Source organism: Salvia splendens, chromosome 1 (assembly GCF_004379255.2).
Source record: "Salvia splendens isolate huo1 chromosome 1, SspV2, whole genome shotgun sequence".
Classification (NCBI taxonomy): domain Eukaryota; kingdom Viridiplantae; phylum Streptophyta; class Magnoliopsida; order Lamiales; family Lamiaceae; genus Salvia; species Salvia splendens.
The window spans coordinates 15,675,211-15,688,619 of record NC_056032.1 but is presented as its reverse complement, the minus strand read 5'-3'; the positions used below and the strand labels follow the sequence as shown (position 1 = coordinate 15,688,619).

The 13,409-nt window shown below is 39.8% G+C and overlaps 2 protein-coding genes and 1 pseudogene across 2 annotated transcripts; 2 read left to right on the top strand and 1 right to left on the bottom strand.

The window, feature by feature from the left end:
- The first annotated feature begins 634 nt into the window (after positions 1–634).
- On the top strand, positions 635–1,371 carry LOC121796663 (ras-related protein Rab2BV-like). Its single transcript, XM_042195470.1, has 2 exons — positions 635–799; positions 883–1,371. Exons 1-2 carry the CDS (start codon positions 635–637, stop codon positions 1,369–1,371), a joined length of 654 nt encoding a protein of 217 aa, XP_042051404.1.
- Positions 1,372–3,245: 1,874 nt separating this feature from the next.
- Positions 3,246–9,383, top strand: LOC121804780. Its single transcript, XM_042204486.1, has 3 exons — positions 3,246–3,382; positions 8,127–9,088; positions 9,343–9,383. The coding sequence occupies exons 2-3, from the start codon at positions 8,215–8,217 to the stop codon at positions 9,381–9,383; spliced, it is 915 nt and encodes a 304-aa protein (XP_042060420.1). The 5' UTR covers positions 3,246–3,382; positions 8,127–8,214.
- Positions 6,534–7,986, bottom strand: LOC121804863 (annotated as a pseudogene).
- Positions 9,384–13,409: the final 4,026 nt, after the last annotated feature.

The following is a 13,409-nucleotide window of genomic DNA, read 5'->3' as shown; positions in this document are numbered from 1 at the left end:
GGAATGACCCAAAATGAAAATAGTTGATATTTTTAAAAAACGGAGGGAATAATAAAAGAAGGGTCCTTCCATTGTCAATGCTCTAACATTACTGTAAATACTTTTTCTTTTTACTCCTCTCTTACTTTACCAATTTTACATTAAAATTCATGCTGAATTCAAAGTGAATATTCTTTATGGTCAGAGATAGTAGTAAAGTGACTCACCCAAGATAAATACAAATATTCAAATCTTATCAAATAAACCCGAATTTTTATTAGTGACGAACCCAAGACTTTAAATCACGCTTGCAAGGGTTTTGTATGTATGTTTAAATGAAAGTGTTTGTAGCTACCATACATAGGCCTCCGTTCATGCAAACAACAATGACCATTTAAATTCCTGTTATATCGCTTAATTCTGTTATTCATCTTAACAGCAAAAACACTTTTTTTTCTTTTTCATTTTTTTCTTATATTTTTTTAATTTGAATTTCAACCACTAGGCCCAAATCAAGAATCAGTTTTGGTAATTTGGCAATGGTGAACCGTACAATACTTTGTTGATTAGTGGTGAGTATGTATTTTTGTTAATTTCCTTAAAATCGATCGTTATGTTGAAGGATGAATCTTGATTTTAAGGGAAGAAGAAATCAATGGCGTATAAAGTAGATCACGAGTATGATTATTTGTTCAAGATCGTTTTAATTGGAGATTCAGGCGTTGGGAAATCCAATATTTTGTCAAGATTTACAAGGAATGAATTCTGTTTAGAGTCCAAATCCACAATAGGCGTTGAATTTGCAACGAGGACTCTCCAGGTAATTAATCTTACATTTTGTTGTTTTAAGAAAATGTGTTAGGTTTAGAGTAATTATTTAAGAAAAGAAATGGACACGTGTAGGTGGAAGGGAAGACGGTGAAGGCGCAGATATGGGACACGGCAGGGCAGGAGCGATATCGCGCGATCACGAGCGCCTACTACCGCGGTGCAGTGGGGGCGCTCGTGGTTTACGACCTGACAAAGCGTCAGACCTTTGAGAACGTGCAGAGGTGGCTGCGGGAGCTCAGGGACCACGCGGACTCCAACATTGTGATCATGCTTGCTGGCAATAAGTCTGATCTAAACCACCTCCGCATTGTAGCCGAGAATGACGCCCAGGTCTTCGCTGAGAAGGAAGGCCTTTCCTTCCTCGAGACATCCGCATTGGAAGCCCACAACGTTGAGAAGGCCTTCCAAACTATATTGTTAGATATTTATCAGATTATTAGCCGGAAGGCACTGGCGGCCCAAGATGGGGCCGCCTCGCTCCCCGGCCATGGCACCACAATCAAAGTCGGGGAGCCTAACAACTCTCAGCAGCAGCAGAAAGCCTCATGTTGTTCTAGTTGATTTTTTCATTTATGCCACAAGGAATGCAAATTTTATTTTGTGAAGAGAATTGATTACCAAAAAAATTTGGTCGGTTGAATTAATTATGTAAACAAAATTTTGTATGATTTATGCTGCAGGCAGACATATATATTGTTGTAGGTGAATAATTTATTTAACGATTTAAGCTTTCGTAGCTATTTTTGGTTTTGTGCTTACATATGTGAGACTATTATTGGTGATTCGGTTAGCTCGGGCAGTATATGAGATTCATACTCAAAATGCGACAATGTTTTTCTGAGGCATTTTCTTGGCAGTTTGGAAGTTTAATTAATTTATTTACTAGTATGTACTCCATGTATATATAGTTTGCAAAATTTCCCTTGTGAACGAGTAGCTTTACATTCAGGGGCGGAGGGAGGGTGGGGCCAGGGGGGCCAATGGTCCCCCCACTAATTCTTAAAAAACTTAGGGGTATTTTAGTAATTTCACAATAATTATAATTTATAATAAATATAATATTAGAGATAGGTTTCAGCAAAATATATATGAATCGTGCCTCTTAATTTAGCGTATTCATTCTGTCGTTCCAATCCAAGTCTGAATTTAGCGTATTCATTCTGCCGTTCCAAGTCTGAAATCTGGTAAACTAGAACTAGGTATATTCAAAACTCAAATATAATTCAATTAATTTTTCTACATAGGTTGTTTTTTTGTTTGGATGCAATAATAATTCAAAGGGGGAGAAAGAAGATAGCTTATGTAATTCAATGGCTACGGACTACGGTGGTTATGTAGTGCTCTTTTGAAGAAAATGAAGAATCTCCACTATTATCGAGTTGAGCTCTTTTGTTCTGTTATTGACTTGCAAGCTCAAGAGTTGAATCAACGTTTTGATGAAGTCAACACAGACTTAGTTTTATGCATGTCATGTTTTGATCCTAGGGATTTATTTTCTGCATTTGATTTGGAGAAGCTGCTTCGTCTTGCACGGTATTATCCTTCTGAATTTTCTGAAGTTGCTTTGTCCGAGCTTAAAAGTCAACTTGAGAACTTTATTTTCGATGTGCGCATAGATGAAAAGTTTTCACAAATATCAGGAATCAGTGGTCTTGCTCAAAAGATGATTTCTATAAGGAAACATGAAGTTTTTCCAATGATTTATTCATTAGTTAAGTTGTCATTGATCTTACCAGTTGCCACTGCATCAGTAGAAAGAGCCTTTTCAGCAATGAAGATCATCAAGACTTCTCTACGTAATAGCATGGGAGACCAACTATTGAATGATTACTTAGTTCCTTATATCGAAAAGGATGTGTTTGTTAAAGTTACCAATGAAACTATTATGCAGCGGTTTCAGAAGATGAAAAATAAAAGACAAATGTTATGATGTGATTGCATTTGACTTTTACATTTTGAACCTTATAATTTAATTTATGTAATTTTTTTTGAAGTTTAATTTTGGATCCCCCATTATGAAATCTCTGGCTCCGCCACTGTTTACATTATTTAGTTCTCAAATTTCATTATATCATATTTTTCCAATCTTTTTAAGATTAGCATTATAAGTTTTTTTTTTAAAATTTATGTGAAAATATATTTGGATTCAATATTCGAAAGATATAAGTTTTTCCAAACCTTGGAAAGTTAGTATACGTATCAAATGAATTCAGCTTCATATTTATTATTAGACGCAAAATTAATTTCTAACTAATTAAGTTTAAATATTCATGAATCAATAGAATCCAAAGGAATCGGCCACCATTTTAGCAAAATAGAATATCCCTCGAATAATCCATATTTATATTATAAATCAAATCAAATCAAATCAGATAAAAACCCAAACGTCCGTTTAGCAATTAATTACAATGATAAAATTAAGTTTAATGGGAATTCGAGAAGAAGCGACTCTTTTGGCGCCTTGGAACTTGGGCGAAAGGATGGTGCCCGGATTTTCTCTTTGCACTGGAGTTGTTAGAGGATGGCTCGAAGGTTGTCAGAGGCTGGGCAGGAACAAGAGCTCCACGAAGAGGTAGGTTGTGCTGACTTTTTTTGAATTCCGGGCTCTTGATGTTTTTTCCTTCTTTTGTGGCTTTGTTATGGGTTTTGGCTCGGTGAGAGGATGATTGGTTTGTTACTTTGTTGGGGCTGCTTTGTTAGGTAGTTTTTTGCTTGTTTTGGATCCTTTTTATGGGAGGTTAGGGGTTTCGCTTTTGTTGGTGGTCTCGCTTTTGGGCTTGCCTCTTTGTAGCTCGCCGTCTTGTGGCTTGAGCATTTACTTTTCAAAAAAAAATAATAAAAGGTTAATGGGTTCGAGCCTAAAATCATGTAATTTACGCTAACTGCAATTTAATTATCTGCAAAGGAATACTACTTTAAACAAACTGATTAAATAAACACTTGTCGATTTTCCCGCTTTTCAATTAGAGATATCATACGTCGGCGATTGGTAAAATGCATTCCCGAAAGCTAGATAAGTTCGCCACTCATACTTGCATGTTTCTTGATGTCACTAAGTTTTGTGAGTGTTGTATAGATAAGGAAACAAAGATGGAAAATAAATCATTATACTAACTGTACTACGATTTAAGTGTATCATACATTTTTACCAGGTCTTGTAGTTGATTTTTTTCCCTGTAAAAGTGCAGATTAAATTTGTGTGATTTTTAGTCCATAAATTAGGTATGGAAGTATGGATTGATATAGTAGAAATTGAATTTATCGGTAAACAAGCAACGGTGAACGAATAATTGAAATGCAGAGATATGCCCGATTGGTTCATGATGTTGTGAGTTTGTGACTACTCTGGGAAAGTTCCTGTGTAGCGTACGTGATCCAAGGTACGACGTAGGCCGTTGGTACGGACTAGGGCGGCTGGGATCTGAAAACCGGAACTTGACCGGAGAACTCACCGGCAGTTACAGAGTATTGAGAGAGGGAGATAAGAGAGAAAACGATATTTCATTTCATTAATTGGTTACCTATTGAAGAAGAGTACAATGCTATTTATAGAGGATTAACCATTCTACTTAATAACCACCTAATTAACAAGCTAATTCTCTTAATTGGCTTGCTGCTCACTAATCCCTTTAACTGCACTTAACCAAATCTAACTGCCTCAACAACTCTACTCCTTTTCACGTATCAAATCATCCCACCCGAAATCAACCTTGCCCTCAAGGTTGAAAATCTTAATATTTCCCGCAGCAATCGTTGATGCATTCCTTTGAAAACCCGAAAGACGCGCTCTGTGCGATGCTTCGGTTCTTCAATCTTATGCGGAGCTGATTCAATTTCCTCATTCCTACTATTCCCGAGTTTGAGAATGGCCTCCAAGAGTTGGAAGAACAATCTTCTTTGGCCCAACTTCAAACAACCAACCTCGAAAACCTCGAATGATTCTTGTAGCATTGACCCACCTTTCCTTCTTCCTAAGCTGACCATAATATCCATAGTGTGAACTCTTGAAAGAGCATCTTTCTCAATCACATCTTTTTGGACTGAAGTGTGTCTGTAGGATCTGCTAGCTATATCTTGAGTGCCCTCCTTCAACAATATTTGATGATTATGATCTCTAAACGGAAGTAGAGATGTTGGCTCTTTAAAGACTACCTCATAGCCTTCCAAAAATAGAGCCACAATATCATCTACAATCTTATTACTCCCAGAGCAGTTAAGTGAATGTAGTTGTAGCTGCTGCTCATCCTTCACAGCTTGAGCACATCCTCTCAGCACATGTGTCTTGCCTTGATAACTAAACTCTATAGACATATTCTTGAAGTCCCACTGAGTAGTACCCTAATTTTCTAACCATTGAAATCCCAAGACCATATCACAATTCCCCAACGACAACAATAACACATCAGTTGTGAAGAAGGTGTTCAGCAAAGACCATTTTACACCCTACATAAAGAGTCACAGCTCCAGCTGATCCCATCAGCTACGGCCACTCTGACCGGTTTAACTTGCATAATTCTCAGCCTGGAATAAACTTTGACCTCAAGTTCCAGCTCTTCAAAAATCCATAAGACTCTTTCAGTGAGATGTTTAAGCTCCTCAACTATTATAGGATGTTGCTCCAAATTGTGAGCATACGGAATCTTTCCAGCTAGAAGCATCCATAGCATAACCTCATAGTCATAGATAAAAACATTGTCCTTGTGATTGTATAGCTTCTGCCTAAAAACCTCTGAAGCAATTCCTTGTCAATTTTCAGCTTTTGCAGTCATAATTCCTAGCTGAACCAGAACTTGAGCAACACAAAAAACAGCAGCATTAATATTCATTAGCACTTTGTTTTCATCCATCAAAAGGTTAGCAACCTTCAAGCACCTACGAATTATGGTATTTTGATGCAAATAGCACATTCCTTCAGTGACATCAATCGTAATTTTCAATGTGCCTGGAAGCTTGAGGATACTCTGTCGAGTTTGCAGATCATCGAACACCCTTCCACTTGACATAAATTCAGTAACGAGACATAGGGGTGGAGCCAGGCAGGCAACCTGGGTCAGCACTTGTTTAATTAACAGGTGCTTGAAGTTCCTCTTCCCCCTCTCCTCCGAACGAGACCGAGTCCTTGAAGCTGTATGCATTGCAGTATGTTCCTTGTTCTCACTGAGTTCTATGCCATGCTGGTCCCAAACACAGTATGTACAGTCCTCACCAACAGTGATGTTTAAAGATTCACATGCATTATGCCCAAATAGAATCAAGCCCTCAAGAATGTTTGATCTGTTTCTCAGTAGCAATGTATGAAATTCTCTCCTCTGCGCCTCCATTCGTTTCTCTGTTTGCGCCTCCCAAATACAATCATTATGATAAGAGAAGCCCTCATCACCCTTCAGCTGCAAATGGTCTTCAACATGACTTCTACTATGTATGTCTCCATTCTGACAAATGAATTCTGAACCAACTACCTCATTGAAGATAGTACCAAAAGCAATACGGAAAGATTCAATATCATTTCTAATCGAATACAATAGACACCTCTCTATTTCGTAGAAGTGCTCCTTTGCAACTTGAAGTAGTCGCTCTGGACGATGTCTTGGTTCCTCAACTAACACCCAACGGTGTGAATATGGACTCTTCCCCATTAGAAGCACACATACTGTAAATCTAAAGCTAGAAGCATCCACTATGTGATGTGGCGGAAGGAAAACCATGCAGCTCTCCTCATGAGGTTAAGCACCAAGCAAACTTGGATTCATCAAGCAATATTTTCTTAGAGAGAATGACTTGCACGATGCATAAGTACATACACCATCATCTCCTTCCATTCTAGTCAATAAGGGCACCCAATATTTGTGATGATCTAGCTTGAAAAATTCACAATGGCTCGTAGCCTCTGTAATTGTCACAACACCAAGATTTTGTTCTCCCTTGGACTCATGTACTGAATTCGTCAACTCAACGTTGCCTTCAAGTGAGGATTCCTTCTCCTTCAAATTCATCACCATCCCCTCTTCAGTCTTTTCTATCCAACCCTTCTCCATCACTTCCTTCTCAAAATAAATTCCTCTAAAATTCAAAAACTGACTCTTGTAGTCTAGCCAAAGCAAATGCGTGAATAAGTGATTTAGGCTTGAACATTTTAACTGATTTTTGTACATGATAATTCAATCCACTCACAAAAAGATGCACACCTTCGGGTCAGCTTCTGCGGCTGCGTCTTGATACCTACTAGACCACGACGGTCCATCCGCGGCCTCTTCGTTATCTGAAGTCACAATGAGCTCAAAGTTTGAGTAAAACGGCTATTTGTTAAACATCCATGATGCGATAAACCTCATCTTACACTTGTTTGTGACAGTCTGCTCTTCAGAAAGGCACAACCCTCTTGTTTCAGGCATGTGGTGGTAACCCTAGAAAAATATATGATATATTTCAGTAAAATTTTGTGTTGTTAAGGAAAGAAGAGGGATGGTTCAATTCATTACATGTTTTGATAGCCTCGTTGAGGGCTTGTCTTGGGATTTCCTGCTCGATTCTCATGTTCATTCCTTCGTAGTAGTCTCCGTGGAATGGTATAAAGGTTGGCAGTCGTCGGTGTACATGCACTCCAAGCATAAGCAACGGCCATCTCCCAAGGATATGTATTTAGTATTCCTTGACTTAGAACGAAAATGACACAATATTTTAAACAAATATAAATTTGATAGAAGACCATAAATGGTTTAGTTCAAGGATGGTTCTAACCTCCAAACGCTCACAAGTGCAGCACCGGGGTGTGGTGAAAATGACAGTACTTCTGTGACCAAAATGGATGGCATCTATACTCGATCAAGCCCATATCATTGGTCGGGATCTACAAGAACAGACAGAAGAGCATTGATGTTGATGGAAAGGGCGTAGATGTGGAATGCGATATGTATTAGCAGAAACTGAGGCTGCTTACAAATTGATGACAGACTTCACATTTTGGATGATTGAGCTCTTTGAAGTAGGATTTGTGGTATGTTATGAAAAAAATAGCAACTTGATGATGGGTGAGAAATAGTATGTTGCAGTTTGAGTTAATCTGTCTTGTATATTCATATCGTGCTCGGACAACAGAAGCACTCTGGATGGTAAAAGGCCCCCATGCATCCGAGATAGTTCCCATATCCGATGGTCATGTTTGCAGCCAGCACACATTCTGCAAGTTATAGACAACACCATAGAATTAGAAGAAGATGTCAATCTTTTTTCACTAAACGAATGTGTTGCATTCGTGTATATGCTATATTGGAGATGAATTACTTATATCCCCTTAGATAATAATTAATAGTCTCCAGGGACATATGAAGGGTACGGTGCTGAGTTGAAACTGTCGTGAAGTGACCTTGCTAGATCGTCATCATTTTCTGTATCCTAAACCCTAAAATGGATGCCGACAGTATGAAGACCTTCATGAGGAAGTACTTCCCTTCTTGGCACTTTATACACAACCTTGCCCAGCTTTCAGGTGGAAGGATGCTTCTTATCTGGAACCCTCAAATGGCTAAGGTTGATATCGTGAAAACAGAAAAGCAGGTCATTCACACAAGAATCAGGTGTGCTCTTACTTTGAACGAGTTCAACTATTCTATTGTTTATGGCCTCTACACTGACAAGGAACGGGACCAGATTTGGAGCTCGATTTTTACTTTTTGTGGACAGGTGGAACTCTATCTCATCAGTGGGGACTTCAACTGTGTCATGTCTCCGGAAGAAAGAACCGGAGGAACAAGACGCACACCAAACAAGGAATCCAAAGAGTTGGTTGCTACATGTGCGTTGCTTGGTCTGCAGGATGTTACAGCCACAAGCTGTGAATTCACTTGGACGAATGGACGGGTTTTTAGTAAGATTGATAGGATCATGGTGAACGAGGGATGTCACAACGCGGGCTACCTCATTTCAGCTCGTTTCCCTCCACCGGGAGCTAGAACAGACCACTCTCCTGTCATCGCCTCCCTTTTCGGAGAATTGAGGTCCTTTCATAAACCCTTCAAATATTTCAATTTCTGGCTAACTCACGCAGGGTTTGAGCCACTTTTGAGAGATCATTGGAGGATACCTATCCAAGGATGCAAGCAATTCGTTCTTATGCAAAGGGGAAAGGAATTCAAGAAGATGCTCAAGTCTTTCAACTTCAAGGAGTTCAGCAACCTTTCGCAGAGAGTCAAGGATCTCACCATGGAATTAGAGGATCTTCAGATCGCAGCTGACAGAGACACCGGGAATGTAGAAATTCAGTACCGTATTGAAAGAACAGGTTTGTGCAGGTGTCGTTTCAAGCAAATGGTGTATCCTACTGATCAGTATGGAAGTCCGCGTTAATCCTGAACCTGGTATCAATAATCCTCAACCCACTTCTACTGGCTAGTATAGTGGACGTAAGGGTCGAATCCCACAGAGATGAATGCATTTTGGGAATTGTGGTGATATTCTGGAAATGTTTGGTTAGCTACCACGCTTTGGGTTGAGACTTATCTAGGCTGGAATTTAAGGTGGTACTGTACTGACTAGGAGGCGGGAGAGATGTTAAACAGACGGTTGTGTACGTGTGAGTGGGGAACATGATGTTTCAGAAATAAATGTAGAAGGTACGAGTTTACTACAAAAGGCTAAACGGAATATCAGAGGAAAAGAGGTAGTTAGGTGACTACACTGACAGATCTGTAGGGTACCAGCTGAAAAGGTAGAAAAAGTATAGGACAAAAGCAAAAAGTAACTAAAAAATAAAAGTGGTCCCAAACTTGGATGTGGATGTTATCTTCTTCAACATGAATAAACTCAGATCAACAATCTCAGATTTCATGAACGAGAAACACAGATTAACAAACTTCACAGCTCAGATCCAAAATTAAAACTCCAAATCAAAAGATTAATCTAACGAAACTGATATTACGCTTACTGGGTGACATGCAAGGCGGCAGAAACTACGTAAACTGGACTTTCACATTTAACCATTTCAGATCTAAAATCTAACAGCTATCTAGACTTGCAAACTCAGAGAGATTAACTACAGAATTTAAAATATGCGATTCCACACTGGAAATTACCGTAACAGCTAGATCTAAGCTATCTAGGCAGAAAGAAGCGAAAACAAACATGAACCGATGCTGGAAAACAACTTCATATTCAATAAAACGTTTGGATCACAACTAAGACTTCAAAGTAAGCAAATATTTAAAGTGCAACAAATCCAATCGTAATAAAACATAATGCGATTAACTAAGAAAGCAATAAAGATTATTTGCCACTCCGGGCGATGAAACTGTTGACACTGCGAGACACGCTGACTGGAACGAGAGAGTGGAACTCCGGTGAACTGATGATCTTCAAGTGACCATGGCTGTCAATTCCTTGTCAATTTTCAGCTTTTGCAGTCATAATTCCTAGCTGAACCAGAACTTGAGCAACACAAAAAACAGCAGCATTAATATTCATTAGCACTTTGTTTTCATCCATCAAAAGGTTAGCAACCTTCAAGCACCTACGAATTATGGTATTTTGATGCAAATAGCACATTCCTTCAGTGACATCAATCGTAATTTTCAATGTGCCTGGAAGCTTGAGGATACTCTGTCGAGTTTGCAGATCATCGAACACCCTTCCACTTGACATAAATTCAGTAACGAGACATAGGGGTGGAGCCAGGCAGGCAACCTGGGATATCAGCACTTGTTTAATTAACAGGTGCTTGAAGTTCCTCTTCCCCCTCTCCTCCGAACGAGACCGAGTCCTTGAAGCTGTATGCATTGCAGTATGTTCCTTGTTCTCACTGAGTTCTATGCCATGCTGGTCCCAAACACAGTATGTACAGCAATGTTTGTAAGTCGTCCGATATATCGCGATATATCGCGATATATCGCCTGTATCGGTAGGCCAAGGGATACACACCCAGATGCGACTTAGGCGACTAACATTCGAGTCGTCCGATATATCGCGCGACTCGACCGATTAGTCGCCTGATCGAGTCGAGGACGACTTAATGGGCTTCACTCCAGATTGGGCCAGGCGGACAGGTAGGTGTCTATTCAGCCCATTAGGGTTTCTTTATACATCCCCCACACCCCCTCCCCACGTCCTCCTCCTCCAGAACTGCAGCCGCCGCCGACGCTCCCTCCACCTCCAGAAACTGAAGAACGCCGCCGCCTCTCCTGGACACGCCTCCGGCCAGCCTCATCCGCCGCCTCTCCTCCTGGATGATGCTGTGCTTTGAGTTTGCTTAATTGCTTGTTAGTTGTTATCATGCAAATCGTTGAACATGACTAAATCATTGAACAATATGATGCTGTGTTTTTTCCTGTTGTAATTTGAAGTATATATTGCATATTTTACATGTGTAAAAGGGCAAGTCGCCCGATATATCGATATATATCGGTCTTGAGGGACCTGGACGACTTGTCTGGTGAGTCGCCCGACTTACCATCGATATATCGACTAAGTCGACCGATATATCGACTGAGTCGATATATCGGTCCTATGGCGACGCGGTTCGATTCACCGACTTAAAAACATTGATGTACAGTCCTCACCAACAGTGATGTTTAAAGATTCACATGCATTATGCCCAAATAGAATCAAGCCCTCAAGAATGTTTGATCTGTTTCTCAGTAGCAATGTATGAAATTCTCTCCTCTGCGCCTCCATTCGTTTCTCTATTTGCGCCTCCCAAATACAATCATTATGATAAGAGAAGCCCTCATCACCCTTCAGCTGCAAATGGTCTTCAACATGACTTCTACTATGTATGTCTCCATTCTGACAAATGAATTCTCAACCAACTACCTCATTGAAGATAGTACCAAAAGCAATACGGAAAGATTCAATATCATTTCTAATCGAATACAATAGACACCTCTCTATTTCGTAGAAGTGCTCCTTTGCAACTTGAAGTAGTCGCTCTGGACGATGTCTTGGTTCCTCAACTAACACCCAACAGTGTGAATATGGACTCTTCCCCATTAGAAGCACACATACTGTAAATCTAAAGCTAGAAGCATCCACTATGTGATGTGGCGGAAGGAAAACCATGCAGCTCTCCTCATGAGGTTAAGCACCAAGTAAACTTGGATTCATCAAGCAATATTTTCTTAGAGAGAATGACTTGCACGATGCATAAGTACATACACCATCATCTCCTTCCATTCTAGTCAATAAGGGCACCCAATATTTGTGATGATCTAGCTTGAAAAATTCACAATGGCTCGTAGCCTCTGTAATTGTCACAACACCAAGATTTTGTTCTCCCTTGGACTCATGTACTGAATTCGTCAACTCAACGTTGCCTTCAAGTGAGGATTCCTTCTCCTTCAAATTCATCACCATCCCCTCTTCAGTCTTTTCTATCCAACCCTTCTCCATCACTTCCTTCTCACAATAAATTCCTCTAAAATTCAAAAACTGACTCTTGTAGTCTAGCCAAAGCAAATGCGTGAATAAGTGATTTAGGCTTGAACATTTTAACTGATTTTTGTACATGATAATTCAATCCACTCACAAAAAGATGCACACCTTCGGGTCAGCTTCTGCGGCTGCGTCTTGATACCTACTAGACCACGACGGTCCATCCGCGGCCTCTTCGTTATCTGAAGTCACAATGAGCTCAAAGTTTGAGTAAAACGGCTATTTGTTAAACATCCATGATGCGATAAACCTCATCTTACACTTGTTTGTGACAGTCTGCTCTTCAGAAAGGCACAACCCTCTTGTTTCAGGCATGTGGTGGTAACCCTAGAAAAATATATGATATATTTCAGTAAAATTTTGTGTTGTTAAGGAAAGAAGAGGGATGGTTCAATTCATTACATGTTTTGATAGCCTCGTTGAGGGCTTGTCTTGGGATTTCCTGCTCGATTCTCATGTTCATTCCTTCGTAGTAGTCTCCGTGGAATGGTATAAAGGTTGGCAGTCGTCGGTGTACATGCACTCCAAGCATAAGCAACGGCCATCTCCCAAGGATATGTATTTAGTATTCCTTGACTTAGAACGAAAATGACACAATATTTTTAAACAAATATAAATTTGATAGAAGACCATAAATGGTTTAGTTCAAGGATGGTTCTAACCTCCAAACGCTCACAAGTGCAGCACCGGGGTGTGGTGAAAATGACAGTACTTCTGTGACCAAAATGGATGGCATCTATACTCGATCAAGCCCATATCATTGGTCGGGATCTACAAGAACAGACAGAAGAGCATTGATGTTGATGGAAAGGGCGTAGATGTGGAATGCGATATGTATTAGCAGAAACTGAGGCTGCTTACAAATTGATGACAGACTTCACATTTTGGATGATTGAGCTCTTTGAAGTAGGATTTGTGGTATGTTATGAAAAAAATAGCAACTTGATGATGGGTGAGAAATAGTATGTTGCAGTTTGAGTTAATCTGTCTTGTATATTCATATCGTGCTCGGACAACAGACGCACTCTGGATGGTAAAAGGCCCCCATGCATCCGAGATAGTTCCCATATCCGATGGTCATGTTTGCAGCCAGCACACATTCTGCAAGTTATAGACAACACCATAGAATTAGAAGAAGATGTCAATCTTTTTTCACTAAACGAATGTGTTGCATTCGTGTA

Bases quoted from the DNA above. Each gene is read 5' to 3' on its own strand.
- LOC121796663 (XM_042195470.1), top strand. From the start codon at position 635: ATGGCGTATAAAGTAGATCACGAGTATGATTATTTGTTCAAGATCGTT. The intron at 800-882 runs GTAATTAATCTT...GGACACGTGTAG, and splicing joins TTGCAACGAGGACTCTCCAG to GTGGAAGGGAAGACGGTGAA.
- LOC121804780 (XM_042204486.1), top strand. From the start codon at position 8,215: ATGGATGCCGACAGTATGAAGACCTTCATGAGGAAGTACTTCCCTTCT. The intron at 9,089-9,342 runs GTTTGTGCAGGT...TGTACTGACTAG, and splicing joins GTACCGTATTGAAAGAACAG to GAGGCGGGAGAGATGTTAAA.